Here is a 21,930-nt window from a genome sequence, read left to right on the forward strand (position 1 = left end):
GGGGCTCTCCCCTCCCTTCCTTTGAGCCCTGCAGCCAGCTCCGTGGTGGAGGGAGGGACAGTCTGGTCCCGGCTCCGGCCCCCACCGAAATGTCCAGCTCCTTGGGAACTCACAAACTCCACCCAGCCCTGGGTGATGCCGATTCTGTTCTTTTCCTGCAGTTCAGCGCCACCAGCAACAACCAGCTGGCAGAGAAGGTTCGACTGTGCCTACGCTATGAAGAAGCTAAGAGAAGGTAGTGGAGGGCTGGGGTGGGGTGGGGTTGGGGGGGACCCTACATGGGCCCTTTTTCTATGTCATCAATAGTCCTTCCTGGGGCTGGCTTTTTTTTTTTGTTTTTTTGCTTTTCGGGTTGGGCTGGATCCATAGCACAGCAGTAGGGTCTTTGCCTTGTGCGGATCTGGGTTCGATTCCTTCCCCCTCTCAGAGAGCCCGACAAGCTACCAAGAGTCTCTTGCCTGCACGGCAAAGCCTGGCAAGCTCCCCGGGATGTATTGGATATACCAAACACAGTAACAACAAGTCTCACGATAGAGATGTTACTGGTGCCTGCTCGAGCAAATTAATGAACAACGGGAGGACAGTGTTACATTGCACTGCTTTGCTTTTTGGGTCACGCCCGGCGATGCTCAGGGGTGACTCCTGGCTCTGCACTCAGGAATCACTTCTGGTGGTGCACGGGGAACCCTGTGGAATGCTGGGAATCGAACCCGGGTTGGCCGCGCGTGCATGCTGGGCAAACACCCTCCCCACTGTGCTATCGCTCCAGCCTCGGGGCTGGCTTTCGTGACACCTTATCAGGTTATCCTCATTGTCATCCTCTCTAAAACCCAGAGAGAGAGGAAAGGAGAGTTGTGGGCACTTAGGGACCGTGGGGCTGGGGCTAGGGGAGGTGGCCAGCTACCCTCGCTGCGTTCCTTTCCTGCCTCCACACTTGCTCTCTGTCCTGCGGGGTCCCCAACGTTCCCTCAGGGGACAGAGCATGGCTGGTGTATCTGCAGCGGGCTGAGGAAAATCTGTGGAAAGTAGAGTGATAGTGCAGTGGGTAGGGAGCTTGCCTGGCACAGGTCTGACCCTGGTTCAATCCTTGGCACCTCAAAGGACCCCCCCCTTCAAGCACCTCCAGGAGAGATACCTGAGCACAGAGCTAGGAGTAGCCCCTGAGTACAATCAGGTGTGACCCCCAAAACAAAACAAAAATAAACAATGGGATGAGCCAGAGAAATAGCCCGGCCAGGAAGGCTCTTGCCTTGCATGTGAATGACCCGGGTTCAATCTGACACCCCGGAAGGTCCCTGACACCCCGGAAGGTCCTCTGAGCCCTGCCAGCGGTGATCCCTGAGCTCAGAGCCAGAAGTTAGGGATGGAGGAAGAAAGAAAGGGAGGAAGGGAGAGAAAGGAGGATGGGAGAGAAGAGAGAGAAAGGGAGGGAGAGAAAAAAGAAAGAGGGAGGAAGAGAGAAATGGAGAGAGAGAAAGAAAGGGAAGAAGAAAGGGAGGGAGAGAGAAAGGGAGGAAGAAAGAGAGAGGGAGAGAGAGAGGAGGGTGGGAGGAGAGCCAGAGAAGGGAGGGAGAGAAAAGGAAGGAGGGAGGAGGGGGAGAGAGAAAGAAAGAGGGAGGGAGGCAGAGACGGAGGCAGAGAGAGCATGGGGTGGTTAAGGTGCTTGCCTTGCGTGCACACATTTCTGAGCTTGATACTTGACCCTCTGAGCACTGCCAGGGTGAGCCGTGGCCCCCGAGCATCCCTGGATGTGGCCTCAAACATCCCATCCCGGTAAAAACAACTTGGGGGTAATGCAATTACGTGCCCCGGTGCTCTGACGGACAGAAAGGTTTGCCAAGGGCTTAGGGGTGCGAAATAGGCCCAGCCCAGGGTCCTGTGCTTACAAGGAAAGAGACTGCGGTCACTTTGGTGGGGCCTCAGCGACCAGAAAGCCCAGGAGGGCCCGTTCCCCAGGGACCACTTAGAATCTTCACAAGGAGGGGAAACTGACCAGGGGTAAAGGGGCTGGGCTGGTACGCTGCTGCGGGCTCCCCCTAGAGGTGGAGCAAGAGATATCATCTGCCTTGTGGTTCCTCAACCCCATGCCCCCCGCCAACACACACACACACACACTCACGGCTGTGTCTCACCCCCAGTTCCTTTGCCTTTTTTTTTTGGTTTTTGGGACACACCCGGCGATGCACAGGGGTTACTCCTGGCTCGGGGGGACCCTATGGGATGCTTGGGAATTGAACACGGGTTGGCCTTGTGCACGGCAAATGCCTTCCCCACTGTGCTATCACTCTAGCCCCATCTTTGACCTGGGTCGGAGCTCCTGCACACTTTGCTGGGGATGAGGGAGTCGCACCTTAGTGGTTATGCTGGGGAGTGTCAGTGGCACCCAGCACATGGTGTGGTGGTGACGGGGATCAAAATCAGGGCCTTTGAGGCCTGCCGGATGGGCGCTGGGTACCCCCAGCCACCCCTGGGTTGGTTCAGCCTCCTCGTGTCCCCTCAGAACTCAGGAAGCCTTCCCTTGAATTCATAGACCGTCTGCCCTTTGCAGTTCCCCTCCACCAGCCCTTTGAACATGCGTGCCACCGGCCCTTTGCATATGCCCGCCACCAGCCCCTTGAACATGTCCGCCACCAGCCCTTTGCATATACCCACCAGAAGCCCCTTGAACATACCTGCCACCTTCCCTTTGTATATGCCTGCCACCAGCCCCTTGAACATACCTGCCACCGGCCCTTTGCATATGCCATCCACCAGCCCCTTGCATTTGCCAGCTGCTGACCGCACTCACCCACATCCTCACCCGAGGGTCGAGTCACGGATCTCCCTGACTCGCTGGGACATTTCCCCGCTGTTTGCCTCCCTTCCCACCCCAGGCAGCTCTGATGAGAGGCACAGCAGCCCGTTGTTCTGGGGGCGTTGCCCGGAGTGAGCCGGCTTCTGCCCGCGAGGGCGTCCCACCCGGCCCATCACGCTCTCCACAGGACACGTGGCCAGGGAGACACGTCCCCAGGACAGTTTTATGAGCTGTTATGAGTTTGTCTCCCAAATCTCTCTTGGAGACCCCACCAAACCCCTTCGTTTTGTTTCATGTTTATTTAAAAGAAATTTTTTTTTGGCTTTTTGGGTCACGCCCGGCAGTGCTCAGGGGTGACTCCAGAAATCACGACTGCACTCAGGAATCACGCCGGGCAGGACTCAGGGGGCCCGATGGGAGGCCAGGGATCAAATCTGGACTATTGCTCCAGCCCCTATTTTGTTCAGTATTTGGGTGCGGTACCCAGTGGTGCTCAGGGCTTCTCCAGTCTCAGTGCTCAGGGGTCATTTTGCACAGTACTTGGGAGGATCACACTGGGCGTGGCTGCAGGCAAAACCAGCACACCCCTCCCCTCTTTAAATCTCCAGCCCCTCCCCCTTGAACCCTGCCTCCGTTTTGTGCAGAAGAGTTTCTAGCTTGAGTCCGATTCACTTCCACAAATGCTGAGTGCCCTCTGGGAACCACCCAGCCCCCACGTGCACCCAGACTCTCACACACACATACACACACACACACACACACACTCTCTCACACATATACTCACACTGTCACACGTACACTCATATACTTACATACACACACTCACACTCTCATATACTCACACACTCTCATACATACACTCACATTCACACATACACACTATCACACACACACACTCACGCTCACATACTCTCGCACACACTCACACACTCACATCCATTCATGCACACTCAAGCATATACACACACATTCACACGCGTATACACATCCACACTGTCACACACTTACTCACACGCTCAGACACGCTCACACGCACTCACATTCACACACACATACACACTATCACACGCACTTACACATGCTCACACACACATACTGACATGCACACACACACGCTCCCACACACTCAGACACATGCACACACACACGCTCACGCACACATTCATACGCTCACACTCACGCACGCTGTGTCGGCCCCCAGGATCGCCAACCTGAAGATCCAGCTGGCCAAGCTGGACAGCGAGGCGTGGCCGGGCGTGCTGGACTCGGAGCGGGACCGGCTGATCCTCATCAGCGAGAAGGAGGAGCTGCTCAGGGAGCTGCGCTACGCCAGCCCGCGCAGGTGGGCGCAGGCCGAGGCCGAGCAGCTGGAGGCGGCCCGCAGGCGGCTCGAGAAGGACCTGCAGGCGGCCCGCGACACCCAGACCAAGGCGCTGACCGAGAGGTGCGGCCTCGCCTCTGTCTGTCTCTCTGTCTCTGTCTCTCCCTCTCCCTCTCCATCTCTCCCCCTCTCTCTCCCCCTCTTTCTCTCCCTCTCTCCCTCTCTTCCCCCTTTCCCTCTTTCTCCCTCTCTCTTTTTTTCTTTTTGGGTCACACCTGGCGATGCTCAGGGGTTCCTCCTGGCTCTGCACTCAGGAATCACTCCTGGCAGTGCTCGGGGGGATCCTATGGGATGCCGGGGGTCGAACCCAGGTGGGCTGCATGCAAGGCAAACGCCCTCCCCGCTGTGCTATCGCTCCAGCCCTGTCTCTTCCTCTTTCCCTCTCTCTCTCCCCCTCTCTTCCTCTCTCTCTCTCTCTACAAGGAACCACATGATGCCGGAAATGGGGCAGGGGAGGCTTGTGGGATGCCGTGGACCAAACTGGGGCTGGCCACGGGCAAGGGCCACAGGCAAGGATTCCCTGAACCCCATCCCCATCTCTCCAGCCCCCCGTTTTTGTTTTGTTTTTGTTTGAACTGGGGCTAGCCACGGTCAAGGGCCACAGGCAAAGACTCCCTGAACCCCACCCCCATCTCTCTAGCCCCCCGTTTTTGTTTTGACTCACTTTCTTCTCTGGGTAGTAAAACAACTCCCAGAAATTCTGGGCTCCCAAGATTGCTACCCCAGTGCTTTGAGAGAGAGAAAGAGGGAGAGAGAGAGAGGGATAGAGGGAAGGGGAGCGAGGAAGAGGGGGAGAGAGTGAAAGAGACAGAAAGAAGGAGGGAGAGACAGGGATAGAGAGAGGGAAAGACAGAGAGAGTGTGTATGTGAGAGAGAGAGAGAGAACCCAGGCTTAAGGTGCTCGCCTTGTATGCGGATGAATCTGAATCTGGGTTCGAGCCTTGATCCCTGAGCACTGCCAGAATACAAAATAAGCGTTCCTGGGTGTGGCCCCAAACATCCAACATTCCTCCCCACTCCCCCCAAAAAAAACCCACCAAGCTTGGGGTAGTGCTTCTACACAGTGTCCGGCCCAGGAGCTCACCCGCTCTTGTGGGACAGGGAAGCCGCATGGGCGGGCGCAAGTACCGACAGGTGTGTGAGGAGGCGGCAAGGGGCAGCGGGGTCCTTTGAGGGGATGAGTGATGAATGGGGTAGGGGGGGATGGAGGATAAAGGAAGAAAGGGAAGGCAAGGGAAGGGAGGAGAGGGCTGGAGATTCTGTTCAGCAGGGAGGGCGCTTGCCTCACACACAGCCATCCCGGGCTCCATCCCCAGCACCCCAAAGGGTCCCCCAAGCCCCACCAAGAGCGATTCCTGAACACAGCACCAGGAGCCAGCCCTGAGCATCTCCAGGGGAGGCCCCAAAACCACAAATAAATAGTCAGGTGGGATCCTCTCGTATGGCAAAGCCTAGCAAGCTCCCCATGACGTATTCGATATGCCAAAAACAGTAACAAGTCTCATAATTTGTTGTGAGACATTACTGGTGCCCGCTCGAGCAAATCGATGAACAACGGGAGGACAGTGCTGCAGTGCTACAGGTGGGATCCTAATTTGGGTGGGATCCTAATGGGCGCACTAATTCTGCACCTTTCAGTAAATGTCTATAAGTCCAAAGCCTTACTTGCCTATTGAAGAGGCAAAACAACAACAACAAAATGACCGTCACATGCAGAACTTTGGCGTGTGAATTAGACAGCGCCCGAGTTTCCGAGCGTGGTGTCTGGCGGATGGGTGATGACAGTGACTCTTGGGTCCTACTGCCCAGGGCCCCAGGAATTTTCCTCCAGGAAGCCCACCTCTGCGCGATCATACCCTAATTCCTCTTGGTGAGGAGGAAGGAGACCCACCCACCCCCACTCCACCCTCCACCGCTCACGCCCCCCCCCCACCCTTCCCTTCCCTCCAGGCTGAAGTTGAACAGTAAGCGGAACCAGCTCGTGAGGGAGCTGGAGGAAGCCACACGGCAGGTGGCCGCCCTGCACGTCCAGCTCAAGAGGTCAGTGATGGGGTCGTGTGATGGGGGGCACAGGGGAGGGCCCCAGGTCGAGGGTGTGGGTGCCCCACGTGGGTGTCCCCTGCGGACTCTGCCCTTCGAAGCTCCCTGCCTATTAGGTATGGACTTCAACACTTGCATTCTGATGCCGGAATAGCACAGCAGGTAGAGGTGGGCGCTGCGGGGGGTGGGGGGGCCTTGAGCTCTTCAAGCCTCCAACCCCCTCGCCCTCCTGACACACAGCAGGAGGGCTGCTTAGACACCAGGGTGAGCTCAGAGGGGCACTGTAGCATTGCTCAGGACCTCCTCCTGGCTCTGTGCTCAGGGATCACTCCTGAGCGGTCTTTGCGGGGGGCGGGAGGGTCATGCAGTGTGGGGACTGGACTGGAGTTGGCCCCTTGACCGCTCTCCTCCCTGCCCACTAGGCTATCTTTTTCCCGGCCTCTAAATCCCCACTGGGTCTCAGACCAGAATAGACAACCAGCTTGTGGTGGAATTCTTATAGATTTTGCGGGGAGCGGGGGGGATGATGGGTTTTTTTTTTTGGTGGGGGGGCACACCCATTAGTGCTCAGGGCTGATTCCAGGCTCTGCACTCAGGAATTAACTCCTGGCGGTGCTCAGGGAACTCTGGGGGATGCTGGGGATTAAACCCGGGTTGGCTGTGTGCAAGGCAAATGCCCTCCCTGCTGGACTATCGCTCCAGCCCCTGTCCATTTTTTTTTCCACCCTGTATTTGGATGCTGTCTTTCCAGTTTTTGTTGGTTTGTTTGTTTTTGCTTTATTTTAGGTCACACCCAGCGATGCACAGGAGTTACTCCTGGTTCATGCACTCAGGAATTACTCCTGGAAATGCTCGGGGGACCACATGGCTGCATGTAAGGCAAATGCCCTACCCGCTGTGCTATTGCTCCAGCCCCTGTCTTTCCAGTTTTACTCAATGTACCAAGTTTCCTTTTTAGACAAAGACACTCAAAGTTCCAAGAATAAATTGGCCGGAAGAAAATCAGTAAGATGTGAGGTTCGATTCAAATTGGCCCAAGGCGGGCTGGAGTGATAGCACAGCGGGGAGGGCGTTTGCCTTGCACGCGGCCGACCTGGGTTCGATTCCCAGCATCCCATAGGGTCCCCTCCAAGCACTGCCAGAAGTAATTCCTGAGTGCATGAGCCAGGAGTAACCCCTGAGCATCACCGGGTGTGACCCAAAAAAGAAAAAAAAAACAAGAAAACAAATTGGCACAAGGGGCTGCAACGATAGCACAGCGGGTAAGGCATTTGCTTTGCACACGGCTGACCTGGGTTCGATTCCCAGCATCCCATAGGGTCCCCCCCAAGCACTGCCAGAAGTAATTCCTGAGTGCATGAGCCAGGATTAACCCCTGTGCATCTCCAGGTGTGACCCAAAAAGCCAAAAAAAAATGTGTCCTGAGCTCTGTCGGCTCTGCTGCCGGAGGCGGCCGGGCCGGAGGGACACGGCGCACGGTGTGGCCTCACCCGTCCCTATGTCCCCTCCTCCAGCTTCTCAGGCAGCATGCAGTCCCTGTCGTCCGGAAGCAGCCCGGGCTCCCTGACGTCTAGCCGGGGCTCCCTGGCCGCCTCCAGCCTCGACTCGTCCACCTCGGCCAGCTTCACCGACCTCTACTACGACCCCCTGGAGCCGCTGGACGCGGAGCTGCAGAGCAAGGTGGAGTTCCTGCTTCTGGAAGGTGCCACGGGCTTCCGGCCGTCGGGCTGCATCACCACCATCCACGAGGACCAGGTGGCCAAGACGCACAGGGCCGCCGACGGGGGCGGCCGCCTGCAGGCCCTGCGCTCGCTGGCCGGCACGCCCAAGTCCATGACCTCCCTGTCCCCGCGCTCCTCCCTGTCTTCTCCGTCCCCGCCCTGCTCCCCGCTCATGGTCGACCCCCTGCTCGCCGGCGACGCCTTCCTGAGCCCGCTGGAGTTCGAGGAGCCGGAGGAGCTGAGCGTCGCCCTCGGCGAGCTGAGCGTGGGCGGCGGCGCCCGGGAGAGCTTCCGGCTGGAGGACGCAGGGACGGAGGGGAAGCCTGTGGGCCCAGGTAGAGTGGCCGTCTGCGGCGGGCGGGGCAGGGGGGTTGCTCTGGCCCCGGCGCGGGCCCCATGATCAGGATGGCCGGCGTGTGCCGACGGCTCTCCGGGTACCGGTGGACTCGTAGAAACCCAGCCACTGTCCAGCTGGGCAGCCACACATCTGTCCGTCCACCCACCCACCCATTTGTCCATGCCCATCCTTGTAGCCAGCCAGCCACCCATCCATTGATGTATCCACCACCTATCCATCTATCTCTCCGTGTATCCATTTCCCCCATCCATCCATCACATCCATTCACCTACCCACGTATCCATTTGTCAGTCTACTACCCATCTGTCCATTTGTCCATCCACCTGCCCATCCATCCACCCACACACCCACCCGTCTGTCAGTGTTTCCATCTACCAATCTGTGTAGCCAGCCACCCACCCACCCATCTATGCATTTATCCATCCACCCACCCAACCATCCACTGACCCATCCTCCAGTCCATCCACACAGATGTTCATCTATCCAGCCAGTCAGCTACCCACCCACCCACCCACCTACCCATCTATCTGTGTCTCCACCCACCCACCCATCTATTCACGTATCTGTCCACCCGTCTATCCGTTTATCCACCCACCACACATCTCTCTATCAGTATATCCATTTACCCACCCACCTATCCATATTTCCATTCACCCATCCATCCATCCATCCATCTGGGCTGGAGCGATAGCACAGCAGGTAGGGCATTTGCCTTGCACGCAGCTGACTCGGGTTTGATTCCTCCGCCCCTCCTCGGAGAGCCCGGCAAGCTACCGAGAGTATCCCACTTGCATGCCAGAGCCTGGCAAGCTCCCCGTGGATGAGATGCCTCGGGGGCAGGGTGTGAGAGGATTTGGGAGATCCAGAGAGCCAAGCATCCCAACCACAGTGCCAACGACACTGACATCCCAAGACCCGAACTTTAATAACCAAACTGAAAAGGTGCCTGTCAGGACGCCAGGCAGGGCTGGTGGCTGGGGCCGCTGGTGGAGGGCAGCTGACATGGAGGTGGGATGGGTGCTGGAACATTGTATGTGGAAAACCAATGACGTGTAACTTTGTAACTCACGGCGTATAACTTTGTAACTCACGCTGCTTTCATAAGATTTGGAAGGAAAAAAATAGAAGTACTGGTGCTGCAGAACCAGGGTCTGGGTTTCTAAACCACGCTCCTCCTCCTCCTCCCCCTCCCCCTTCTCCTTCTCCCACCAGCCTTGAATCCAGCCCCCGGCTGTGGCCTGAAAGTCGCCTGTGTCTCAGCTGCCGTGTCCGATGAGTCCGTGGCCGGGGACAGCGGCGTGTATGAGGCGTCCGTGCAGCGGTGAGTGGCCGCGTCCTGGCAGAGTGTGTGTGTGTGTGTGTGCACGCACAAGGGGGAGGGAGGGTGTGCGTGCGTGAGGGGGAGGGTGCCCCGTGGGGTCTGGTGAGTGGCCGCATCCTGCCTCTGTGTGTATGTGTGTATGCGAGAGAGTGTGTGTGTGTGTGTGTGCGCGCGCGCGCGCGCGTGTGCACGCGTATGAGAGGGGGAGGAGATGGAGGGGGTGTTTCTTGGCCCTGTGGGGTGTGAGAAATGGACCTCTGCCCCACAGGGTCTGGGGCCATGACACGCAGGGAGGGTGCTTTGGTGGGGGGCTGACCCTCTCTCTGCCACCTTCCAGGCTGGGTGCTCCAGAAGCTGCGGCTTTCGACAACGACGAGTCAGAGGCCCTGGGTGCCACCCGGGTTCAGGTGGCCCTGAAGTAAGTGACCGGGAGTCGGGAAAATGGGGTGTGGGGGAGGGGCTTATCCCCAGGGTTCCCCGAGACAGAGAAAGCTGGATGTACTGACAGTTGTGGGCTCCACATCGAGGCGTTCCCTCTCTCCTGTCCACCCGGGTCCTCATTTGTGTGTGTTTTTCCTATTTGGGGGGTCACACCCAACAATGCTCAGGGGTGTCCTCCTGGCTCTGCACCCAGGAAGGACTCCTGAGACGGTGCTCAGGGGACCCTATGGGATGCTGGGGATTACACCTGGGTGGGCTGTGTGCAAGGCAAATGCCCTCCCCTGTGGGAAGCTGGCCCTTTAACTGACCAAGGCCTAAGTGCCTGTATGGTCATCCTGACCTACGACCCCACGGCAGGCACAGCCTGTGCTATGTATAGTCATCTTGACCTACGTGACCCCGCAACAGGCAAAACCAGTGCTATGTATGGTTATCTTGATGTATGGTTATCCTGAGAGAACATCTGTCATGGCTGTCAGTAATAGCAAGAAGTAACTATCTCGTGTCTGGTACGTGATGCATGTAAATTTTATAAATCATATGGACATGGCTCTTTGTGTATCTACCTCATGTCTGGTAAATCATATGGACATGGCCCTTTGTGTAATCACCTCGTGTCTGGTACCAGATACACATAAACCTTGTAATGCATGATAGGTGAAAACAAACCTTCCTAACCATATATGGGCACGACCTTTTGTGTAGCTGCCTCACTAATGGATATATACCCTGATTGCCCCCAATAAAGCGCTGTCCCTTTTTCTCTCTGTTTCTGAGCTGCATTCTGTCTCTTGTGTCTCGTGTTCATTCGGTCGGTCCTTCCCAGCACCTACGGATCCTAGGGCCACCTCCGCAGGCCGGAGAGTGGTCTGGCGGGGCCCCCCGCACTCCCCACTGTACTCTCTCCACTGCCTCCCCACCCACCCCTCTTCCGACCCCCAACCCATTGAGTTGGACTCTGCACTGGGGAACCCCCACCTCCCCTCTCTGTCTTATTGCCCTAGCTGGGTTTAACCTTCTAAGCCCGTGTTTGTGCCCCAGATTGGGGAGATACTGGGATGGTCGGGTGGGTAGTAACCTTGGTGCAATTCTTGGGCCCATTTTTGCTTGCTTCGAGGAAGCAGATTTCCAGAGCTGGTCCTGGAAGCCTGAGTTTATTAATGTGGGTGGGACGTGGTCGGGGTCACACCTGGCGCTGCTCAGGGGCTTCTCCTGACTCTGTGCTTAAAAGTTACTTCCAGGGCTGGAGCAATAGCACAGCGGGTAGGGCATTTGCCTTGCACACGGCCAACCCAGGTTTAATTCCCAGCATCCCATAGGGTCCCCTGAGCACCGCCAGGGGTAATTCCTGAGCGCAGAAGTAACCCCTATGCATCGCTGGGTGTGACCCAAAAAGCAAAAAAAAAAAAAAGAGTTACTTCCTGCAGGTTTCAGGGGTCCATATGGTGCTGGGAATTGTACCCAGGGCCTCCTGTATGTAAAGCAGTCACTCAGCCCTTGGGCTCTCTTTGACCCATTTTTTCCTTTTTGGGGGGTGGGGGTTGTTTTGGGGCCACACTCAGCAATGCTCAGGGGTTATTCCTGGCTCTGCACTCAGAAATTCCTCCTGGCAGTGCTCATGGCACCCTATGGGATGCCGGGGATCAAACCTGGGTCAGCTCATGAGAGGCAAATGCCCTCCCCGCTGTACTATTACTCTAGCCTCAAGGCCCCTAAGTTTCTTGTCATTTTCTGTGGATCTGGGGACAAGGGAGGTTTCCATGTTTTTTCCTTGGGAATTGAGGGTCGACCACCCATTTGAGGACAGCTCACACCAACGCCTGGCTTGTCTTTGGAAATGCAGGCTTGGGGTTCGAGCCATAGCACAGTGCAGAGGGCACCTGCCTTGCCCATGTGGGTGACCTGGGTTCGAACCCCGGCACCCTATCGTGTCCCCTGAGCCCCTCCAGGCGTGATCCCTGAGTGCAGAGTCGGGAGTCAGCCCTGAGCATCGCCGGGCGTGGCCCCAAAACAAAACCAAAGAACGAAAATGCAGGCTGACAGGACCTCAGCCCCGGCCCCTGCCCAGAGCAGCCTAGAGGAGATTATAAACAAGGAAAGAAGGGGGTCGTTAAGGGCTGCTTCACAAACCTCTCCCCCTTTTCGCTGCAGGTATGACGAGAAGAATAAGCAGTTTGCGATACTGATCACGCAGTTAAGCAACCTCTCTGCTCTCTTGATGCCTCAAGGTCAGAAAGTGTGAGTAAGGGCAGAGGGTTGGACACATCCTCCGCGGCCTCTCCTGGATTCCTGCTCCTGCCCTCCTGGGACCCCGGGCACCCCGAGTGGCCATTTGGACAGGGGGTGGGAGAGAAGGGGCTTGGATTTCAAACCACTTACTGGTGGTGCTCGGGAATCCTTCCTGGACTGGCATATTCGATATGCCAAGAACAGTAGCAATAACGAGCCTCGTTCCCCTGACCCTGAAAGAGCCTCCAGTGTGTCAGCGTTGGGAAGGACGAGTAAGGAGAGGCTGCTAAAATCTCAGGGCTGGGACGAATGGAGACGTTATTGGCACTCAAGGCACGTTTGGGGTCAGGGGTTCGAGCCTGGGCTCTCACGTGCCAAGTTGTTTTTGTTTGTTTTGTTTTGCTTGTTTTTTTTGTTTGATTTTTGGGTCACACCCAGCAATGCACAGGAGTTCCTCCTGGCTCTGCACTCAGGAATTACTCCTGGCAGTACTCAGGGGACCCTATGGGATGCTGGGAATTGAATCCGGGTTGGCCGCATACAAGGCAAATGCCCTCCCCGCTGTGCTATCGCTCCAGCCCCTTACATGCCAAGTTTGAACAGCCGTTTGGTACCATCTTCCCGGCTGCCACAGTCTTCTGAAGCGTGTGTGGCCGTGTAGCATGCAGACTTCTTGTTTCCGGAGGGGAGACCACTGGGGCCAGGGACCCTGCTCTCCTGCAGAGCCCTTGCCTAGCACGTCTGAGACCCTTGGTCTCATCCCCAGACCTGTGTACCCCACCCCCCCCCAGAACCACCACACTTGGGCAGTGCCAAGCCAGGCCCTGTGCTCCTAGAGTCTACTGGATGTGGCCTCCACAATAATGTAAAAATAAATCAGCAGCCGAAGCGATAGGACAGCAGGGAGGGCTTGTGCCTTGCGGGTGGCCAACCCAGATTCCATCCCTGGCTCCCCATAGCTCGTCAGAAGTGGCCTCTGAGCACAGAGCCAGGAGTAAAAGTGCCTTGAGCACTGCCCAATGTGGCCCCCAAAGTAAAACCAAAACTGGGGCTAGAGCGATAGTCCAGTGGGGAGGGCATTTGTCTTGCACGCGGCTGACCCGGGTTCCATTCCCAGTATCCCATATATTCCCCTGGGCACCGCCAGGAGTAATCCTGAGTGCAGAACCAGAAGTAACCCCTGAGCAATCGTCGGGTGTGACCCAAAAAGCAAAAACAAATAAAAATTTTAAACACACACACATACCAGTCATACCCATATCAAAGGCCCTGATAAAGACTCAATAAATATTTCACTGAAAGAAACATCGACATTAAGGTCTGTATTCAAAGACTCAATTCTTAGCTGAGAAAGGCATTTGGCTCTTTGGAGGCTAAGCAAAAAAAGAAATAAAACCAAAATTGACCCGGGGACCGCAAACCTCCTGTCCGTGGTGGTCTTGGGATTTGCAGCGGCTGGTGTGCCGTGACCCCCGCCCCCAGCTGACCCAATCCCCTTCCCTCACTTCCGGCTCCTCCAGGAACATCCGAGTGGCCATCCTCCCCTGCTCTGAGAGTACCCCCTGCCTGTTCCGGACGCGGCCCCTGGACGCCGCTGACCACCTCCTGTTCAATGAGGCCTTCTGGGTCTGTGCATCCTACCCTACTCTCCACCAGAAGACCTTACGCGTGGACGTGTGCAGCGCCGACCACAACCAGCTGGAGGAGTGCCTGGTGAGCGCCTTGGCCTTCGGGGGGACCGGGCTGTTTCACCCCCTAGGGGATGGAGGTCCAGAGCCATAGGACCGCGGGGGGTGGGGGGTGCTTGTCTTGCAATGGGGGTCACCCAGGTTCAGTCCCCTGCATCCCAGAGGGTCCCCCAAGACCCACTAGGATTGATCCCTGAGCACAGAGCCAGGAATAAACTCAGAGCACCCCTGAGTGTGGCCTCCAAACCCAAAAATAAAAAAGAAGGGGGCTGGAGTGATAGCACAGAGGGGAGGACATTTGCCTTGCACGCGGTCGACCCGGGTTCGATTCCCAGCATCCCATAGGGTCCCCTGAGCACCACCAGGAGTAATTCCTGAATGCATTTACTCAGTAATTCCTGAGTAACCCCTGTACATCTCTGGGTGTGACCCCCCCAAAAAAATCAAAAGAAGTGAGAGCCTCACCCCAATGCCGTGTTGTGGGAGGAAGTGCTTGGAGAATAACCAAGTAGCAGGTTGTACCTGTGGGAAGCATCTCCGCCTTTCCCACACTTCCTGGGGACCTGGGGCATGTCGAACAGAAAAATAGGGAGTATTGGGGGGTATAGAGGGTGGGGCACTGATCTCGTCTCTAGCTTTGCTGGTCTGTGCCTTGAGCTTGGCACCATCACCCTCTTTTTCTTGGTGAGGATGGAGTACTCAGAACTAAGACCAGCAGTGCTCAGGGCTTAGTCCTGGCTCTGCACTCAGGGATCACTCCTGGCGGTGCTCAGGGGATCTACAGGATGCCGGGGATCGAACCCCAGTTGGCCGCTTGCAAGGCATTTGCGGGTAGGGCGTTTGTTTGCCTTGCATGCGGCTGACCCGGGTTCGATTCCCAGCATCCCATAGTGTCCCCCGAGCACCGCCAGGAGTAATTCCTGAGAGCAGAGCCAGGAGTATTATCCCCTGTGCATCACCGGGTGTGACCCAAAAAGGAAAAAAAAATGTGGACTTATATTGGGGCTAGAGAGAGAGCACAGTGGGGAGGGCGCTTGCCTTGCACGTGGCCGACCCGGGTTTGATCCCCAGCATCCCATAGGGTCCTCCGAGCACTGCCAGGAGTGATTCCTGAGTGCAGAGCCAGGAGGAACCTCTGAGCATTGCCGGGTATGACCCAAAAAGCCAAAGGAAAAAAAAGTTTATATAATCACTCCAGTCTTAAGAACTGTACCATAAGGAGTTGGTTTTTTTTTGGGGGGGGGATGTTGGGGGACTACTGGGTGCTCAGGGCTGACTCCTGGCAGGGCTCAGGGGACCCTAAGGGGTGCTGAGAATTGAAGCAGCCTCGGCCGCCTACAAGGCAAACGTCTATACCCCTGTTCCATCTCTAGGCCAAAGGCGGGAAACATTCTGCCTGTGAGAAAGATGAGTCTCAGTCCTGTATTTTCTTAGTGCGAGGCGTTTTGAAGACCTGGGAGCCCGCCCTCTCGGGGAGGCTGACCGGAAGCTCTTGGCAGGCGCAACGATGTGGCAGAAAGCATTTCTCTGTCCAGAGAGGGGCCCCCTTGCTGTTATCTTCTCCTAATTGGCCGCCTTTTCTTCCTCCTCCTCCTTTGAGGTCTGGCCTTTGCTGGTTGCTGGTTGCCATGGCAGCAACCCAAGCTCTCCTGGTGGCCAATGGGAAGCCTGGGATAGATTCCCCCCTACCCCCCACATCTGCTTCTTGCTCTCTTGGAGGAGAGAGAGGGGAGCTGACCTGGGGAGGGAGAAGGGGCTCCTGGCTTCCTGAGCATCCCTGGTCTGTTTGGAACCCTGGAATAGAATAGAGCATCTTGACTGGACCGCGTCTATGGGCCTGTCTATGGGCCTTTCGGAAGCCTGCAGGGACCATCTTTCTCTCCCACCTCTGTAGGAGCTGGGGAAAATGAGGTGTCAGCACAGGAAGCCTCAGCTTCCCCTCCCCCAGCAGTGCTCAAGGCCGACTCCTGGCTCTGCACTCAGGGATCACTCCTGGTGGGCTTGGGGGCCCCTGTGTGTGTGTGGGGGGGGGCAGGGATTGAACCTGGGTCAGCAGCGTGCAAGGCCAGTGCCCCACCCACTGTGCTATTATTGCTCTGGCCCAGTGAGTGTCTTGTTTGTGCTTTTATTTTTATTTTTTTAAGACAGACACTAGGGGCTGGAGAGATAGCACAGCGGGTAGGGCATTTGCCTTGCACGTGGCCGACCCAGGTTCGATTCCCAGCATCCCATATGGTTCCCTGAGCACCGGCAGGGGTAATTGCTGAGCACAGAGCCAAGAGTAACCCCTGTGCATCGCTGGGTGTGACCCAAAAAGCAAAAAAAAAAAAAGGACTATTGACGAGGTTAATATCGGACCAGAAAAAGACCACTGTGTATGCTTTCATATCAGAGGGGAGAAAGGATTCCATGCCCCACTAAACTGACCCCAGCATTAATAAGGCGCTTGTTTTAGTTTGGTTTATTGGGGTTTTTTGTTTGTTTGTTTTTTGTTTGGTTTGGTTTTTTGGTTTTTGGGGATGCACAGGGCTTCCTCCTGGCTCTGCACTCAGGAATGACTCCTGGCTGTGCTCAGGGGACCATATGGGATGCTGGGAATTGAACCCGGGTTGGCCGCGTGCAAGGCAAACGCCCTACCCGCTGTGCTATCACTCCAGCCCTGCTTGTTTTAGTTTGTATACATCGAGTGACTCATTCCTTCTTAGTGCTGTGGGAATTAGTGGTACACATTGGGCCAGAGTGAAATGGTACCCGGAGCACAACCAGAAGTGACGCAAAATTTAAAAAAAATAATAATAACTGATGACAGGGGCTGGAGCGATAGTCCAGTGGGAAGGGCACTTCCCTTGCACTTGGCCTATCCACGTTCAGTCCCAGCATCTCATGTGGTCCCCTGGGCACTGCCAGGAGAAATTCTGAGTGCAGAGCCAGGAGTCAGCCCTGAGCATCACCAGGTGTGGCCTAAAAGAAAGAAAAGAATATATATATGTATGTATAGCATCTTAGATTCAGTGAAACACGGTCTAGACTTTACCTGTTTGGGGGCTGGAGCGGTAGCACAGCGGGTAGGGCATTTGCCTTGCACGCAGCCAACCCGGGTATGATTCCCAGCATCCCATATGGTCCCCCGAGCACCGCCAGGAGTAACCCCTGTGCAAGGCCAGGTGTGACCCCCCCCAAAAAAAAATAGACTTTACCTGTTTGTGGTCTCATTCCCCCACCCACCTGCCAGGCTCTAGGATATTCTCAGGAGGGCAGGAATCTGCCTCTGCCTTGAATCCTCCTATACCCAGAGCAGGGTTTGTCCCCAGGCACTATCCAGCAGGTGTGCGAGGGAACGAATGAGGAACTTAGTCAAATCACTTGCAGACTGCTGCACGCAGCCTTCATACACTGCACCAGGCTAGACCATGCTGACCGGATACACGAGGCTAGACCGTGCTGACCGGCTGCACCAAGCTAGACCGTGTTTACTGGATGCACCAGGCTAGACTGTGCTGACTAGATGCACCAGACTAGACCATGCTGACCAGATATACCAGGCTAGACTGTGCTGACCAGATACACCACGCTAGATGGAGCTGACCAGATGCCCCAGGCTAGACCGTGCTGACCGGATGCATAAAGAAAGTCCTGCTGGCAGATGATCACTGCTGACATCATCTCTGTCCCCTCTTGAACAAGACCCAGCATTTTCTGGACTTTGACATCAATGTATTTGTTCATCTCCTGGGAGCTGGGAATGGGGGAGTGGTGAGGGTCGGGGTGGGGATGAGCTGGATTCACGTCCCTGGTTTCTTAAGCAGCTCCGTCTCCCGGGGCCCTTGCATTGGACCTCCTTGCCCACCCTCTGAGAATGAGAATGGCTGGAAGGACCCCCCCACCCCGTGTCAGGCCTCCTGAGTACCATTTGGGAAACCCCCCAAGAAAAAAATTATTTCAAGGGGCTAGAGTGATAGCACAGCAGGTAGGGCGTTTGCCTTGCACAAGGTCAACCCGGGTTCGATTCCCAGCATCTCATAGGGTTCCCTGAGCATCGCCAGGAGTAATTCCTGACTATAGAACCAGGAGTAACCCCTGTGCATTGCTGGGTGTTACCCAAAAAGCCAAAATGAATAAATACAATTTAAAAAATTATTTCAAGGGGCTGGAGTGATAGCACAACGGGTAGGGCATTTACCTTGCACACAGCTGACCTGGGTTCGATTCTCAACATCTCGTACGGTCCCTTGAGCACCGCCAGGAGTAATTCTTGAGTGCAGAGCCAGGAGGAACCCCTGAGCATTGCTGGGTGTGACCCAAAGAGCCAAAAAAAAATTATTAAAAAAAAGTAAAAAGTGAGGGGCTGGGGACTGGAGTGATAGCACAGTGGGTAGGACGTTTGCCTTGCTTGCGGCCGACCTGGGTTCTATTCCCAGCATCCCATAGGGTCCCCTGAGCACCGCCAGGAGTAATTCCTAAGTGCAGAGCCAGGAGGAACCCCTGAGCATTGCTGGGTGTGACCCAAAAAGCCAAAAAAAAATTATTTAAAAAAAAGTAAAAAGTGAGGGACTGGGGACTGGAGTGATAGCACAGTGGGTAGGACGTTTGCCTTGCTTGCGGCTGACCTGGGTTCTATTCCCAGCATCCCATAGGGTCCCCTGAGCACCACCAGGAGTAATTCCTGAGTGCAGAGCCAGGAGGAACCCCTGTGCATCACTGGGTGTGACCTAAAAAACAAAAACAATCTTGAGGGGCTGGCATGATAGCACAGCGGGTAGGGCGTTTGCCTTGCACGTGGCCAACCCGGGTTCGATTCCCAGCATCCCATAGGGTCCCCCGAGCACCGCCAGGAATGATTCCTGAGTGCAGAGCCAGGAGGAACCCCTGTGCATCGCCGGGTGTGACCCAAAAGGCAATAAAATAAAAAGTAAAAATTGCAGGAAAGCCATGAGCGGGTACGGGAGCCAAGGGTGAGACGAAAGGACGTTCTCTCCCGAACGTGGCCTTTCTTCCTCCTCAGAAGTGTCCCTGGAAACGCTGGATGCCGCTTGTCCCTGGGCCCCGAGTCCCCCCATGTTCAGGGTCTCTTCTCCCCCGTCGCCCACAGGGAGGTGCTCAGATCAGCCTGGCCGAAGTCAGCCGCTCCGGAGAGAGCTCCACACGCTGGTACAACCTCCTGAGCCATGAGTACCTGAAGAGACAGATCACGGAGCCCTCGACGGCCGGAGCGCCGGCCCCCAGCCCAGGCCCCGAGAGCGCAGTGAGTCCCCTCCCGTCCCCACCTCACAGCACCGCGGACCATAGAGCAGATGGGGGAGCGAGACAGGGAGGCCCCCTCTGCAGCGGGATCCCACCCCCTGGGCCTTTCCTTCCCCCGCCTCCGCTCTTGCCAGGTGGAAATCCTGTGGGAAAGGGGGTTGAGATGCCAAGTCTGGCACGATTGGATGATACCAAGCTCCACCCTGAGACATGGCTTCGTGGCCCCCGGCAGATAGAACAACAGATGTTGGGGACACGCAGAACACGGCTCGTGGGGGGACACGTGCGCGAGCTTCCGCACACACGTGTCTGGGGGCGAGGTTTTGGAGGTGCATTCAGAGAGCACCCTCAGACAGAGTGGGGTGGGTGATGCTGCTTCCGGAACATTCTCAGGAGCCTGAACACTGGCTCAAGCTCAAAAAAGGGCTGGAAAGATAGCACAGCGGGAAGGGCGTTTGCCTTGCATGCGGCCGACCCGGGTTCAACTCCCAGCGTCCCATATGGTCCCCTGAGCACCGCCAGGAGTAATTCCTTGAGTGCAAAGCCAGGAGTAACTGTGACCCAAAATACAAAATAATAATAATAATAAAGGGCTGGAGAGATCGGGCGGCAGTTAGTGTGCCTTGCACGTGGCTGGCCCTGGTGTGTATTCTGGATCACTGCCTAGGGTCCCCCGAGCCCCTGGAGGAATCCTCAGGCGCAGGCTAGAAGTTCTGGGAGCTGGAGCCATAGCACAGCGGAGAGGGCGTTCGCCTTGCGCATGGCCGACCCGGGTTCAATTCCCAGCATCCCTTAGGGTCCCCTGAGCACCGCCAGGAGGAATTCCTGAGTGCAGAACCAGGAGGAACCCCTGAGCATCGCCGGGTGTGATCCAAAAAGAAAAAAAAAATATTCTCCAGCAAGCATGAAGGGCCCAGTTGCCAGCGTGCATGACCTCGGGGGACAGAGACTTGACCAGGGGAGGGTCTCTCTGAGCTGCCCCCTGGCCTTGAGGGATCGTTGCCCTTCTCTTCTCGGCAGGATGCCGTGTCGGCACTCCTGGAGCAGACGGCGGTGGAGCTGGAGAAGCGGCAGGAAGGGAGGAACAGCACCCAGACCCCGGAGGACAGCTGGTAAGTAGGGGGTAGTGGCCCTGAGCAGGGGACTGCTTTGGGGAAACTGAGGCACCCTCTCCCAGGACTCTTCTAAAGAGGCCACAGATGGCAGATCCTGGGGGTCCCAGATCTGCCACTTGGTCTCACATTCCCTGAACCCCACGGACTCCTTCCTGGGTCATCACAGCTAACCCCTGTACTCCTTCCTGGGTCATGCTGGGTAGTGTCTGGGTGCCTTCACGGCTGTTGAGTCTTTTTGAATGGCATTTAAAGTGAGGTCTTTTTTTTTTTGTGAGGTCTTTTTCAGCAGTGCTCGGGGGTTCCTCCTGGCTCTGCACTCAGGGATCACTCCTGGATGGGCTCGGGTGGGGGGGGACCTATGGGATGCCGAGGATTGAACCTGGGTCAGCCATGTGCAAGGCCAGTGCAGTGCCCTTCCCGCTGGACGATCGCTCCAGACCCTGAAGTGCACTGTAGCACTGTCCTCCCGTTGTTCATCAATTTGCTCGAGCGGGCACCAGTAATGCCTCCACTGTGAGACTTGTTGTTACTGTTTTTTGGCATATCGAATACACCACAGGGAGTTTGCCAGGCTCTGCTGTGTGGGCGGGATACTCTCGGTAGCTTGCCGCGCTCTCCAAGAGAGGAGGAGGAATCGAACCCGGGTCAGCCGCGTGCAAGGCTTAACGCCCTACCCTCTATGCTGTTGCTCCAGCACGACCCTGAAATGATGTCTTGATTCTACAGGTCAGGGAGCAAAGTTATAGAGCAGGGTTCAGATGCCAACTCCATTTTTCAAATATATATTTGAATCTGGTGTGTGTGTGTGTTTTGGGTATGTGTGTGTGTGAGAGAGAGAGACAGAGACAGAAAGAGAGAATATGTGTTTTTGAGCAGGACATTATTTGGGCCAGCCCTGAGGGAATCTGGTGTGTGTGTGTGTGTGTGTGTGTGTGTGTGTGTGTGTGTACGAGGGGGAGTTATTTGGGCCAACCCCGGCAGTGCTCAGGGCTGACTTCTGGTCTGTGCTCAGGGATCCCTCCCAACAGGGCTCGGGGGACCATATGTGGTGCCAGGGTTGGCCGTGCGTTGTCCAACGCCCCACCCACGGTACTGTCTTTCCACCCACTCCCCTCCCCGTTCCAAAGCCATTTTCAAGCTTTTTATGGCTGCGAGAGCGCACGAACTGCAGAGTTTTTCACCCAGGGGTCCCGATCAGTGATCTCTCAGGAAACCAAGCTTCCTGCGTGAGCAGCAGCCCGCTCAGGAAGTGATCACCGCCTCTGTCCCAGAAGCCCAAGGCCTGTGCTGTCCGGGTCACTGTCCTTTCCCCGAGGGGCTGCTGCTGCCACCTCAAGGCAAGGCGTTCTCTGCCTGTCCTGATCGAAAATGGGCACATCACATCTCCTGCTGGGTTTAGAGGAACGGACAGAAGGAACCGCTCAGAACAAAGTGCTCCAAAGATGGTTGAAGTGACCAGGTCAAGGGGCATTGCCGGGTACCAGCTGGAGAGAGGGAAGGCAGGGTCCGAGAGAAGGTGCATGGGGCTGGTTTTGATGTCGGTGGGCCCCACGGGTGACTTACGTGAAGCGGGGAGGAGAAAGACAGTCACTTTCTCCCCA

General features: G+C 56.2%; 1 protein-coding gene across 1 annotated transcript in view; it reads left to right on the forward strand.

Annotated features, from left to right (window-relative positions):
- WWC1 (WW and C2 domain containing 1) overlaps positions 1-21,930 on the forward strand; it is a 106,989-nt gene that overhangs the window by 70,298 nt on the left and 14,761 nt on the right. The window contains exons 8-17 of the mRNA XM_056107964.1: positions 162-235; positions 3,996-4,238; positions 6,126-6,215; positions 7,730-8,271; positions 9,507-9,615; positions 9,953-10,033; positions 12,208-12,294; positions 13,806-13,998; positions 19,063-19,215; positions 20,235-20,326. Coding sequence (XP_055963939.1) covers positions 162-235; positions 3,996-4,238; positions 6,126-6,215; positions 7,730-8,271; positions 9,507-9,615; positions 9,953-10,033; positions 12,208-12,294; positions 13,806-13,998; positions 19,063-19,215; positions 20,235-20,326 — 1,664 coding nt within the window. The remainder of the gene's footprint in view (positions 1-161; positions 236-3,995; positions 4,239-6,125; positions 6,216-7,729; positions 8,272-9,506; positions 9,616-9,952; positions 10,034-12,207; positions 12,295-13,805; positions 13,999-19,062; positions 19,216-20,234; positions 20,327-21,930) is intronic.

This window comes from Sorex fumeus, unplaced genomic scaffold (assembly GCF_029834395.1).
Source record: "Sorex fumeus unplaced genomic scaffold, SorFum_2.1 ptg000187l, whole genome shotgun sequence".
Lineage (NCBI taxonomy): Eukaryota > Metazoa > Chordata > Mammalia > Eulipotyphla > Soricidae > Sorex > Sorex fumeus.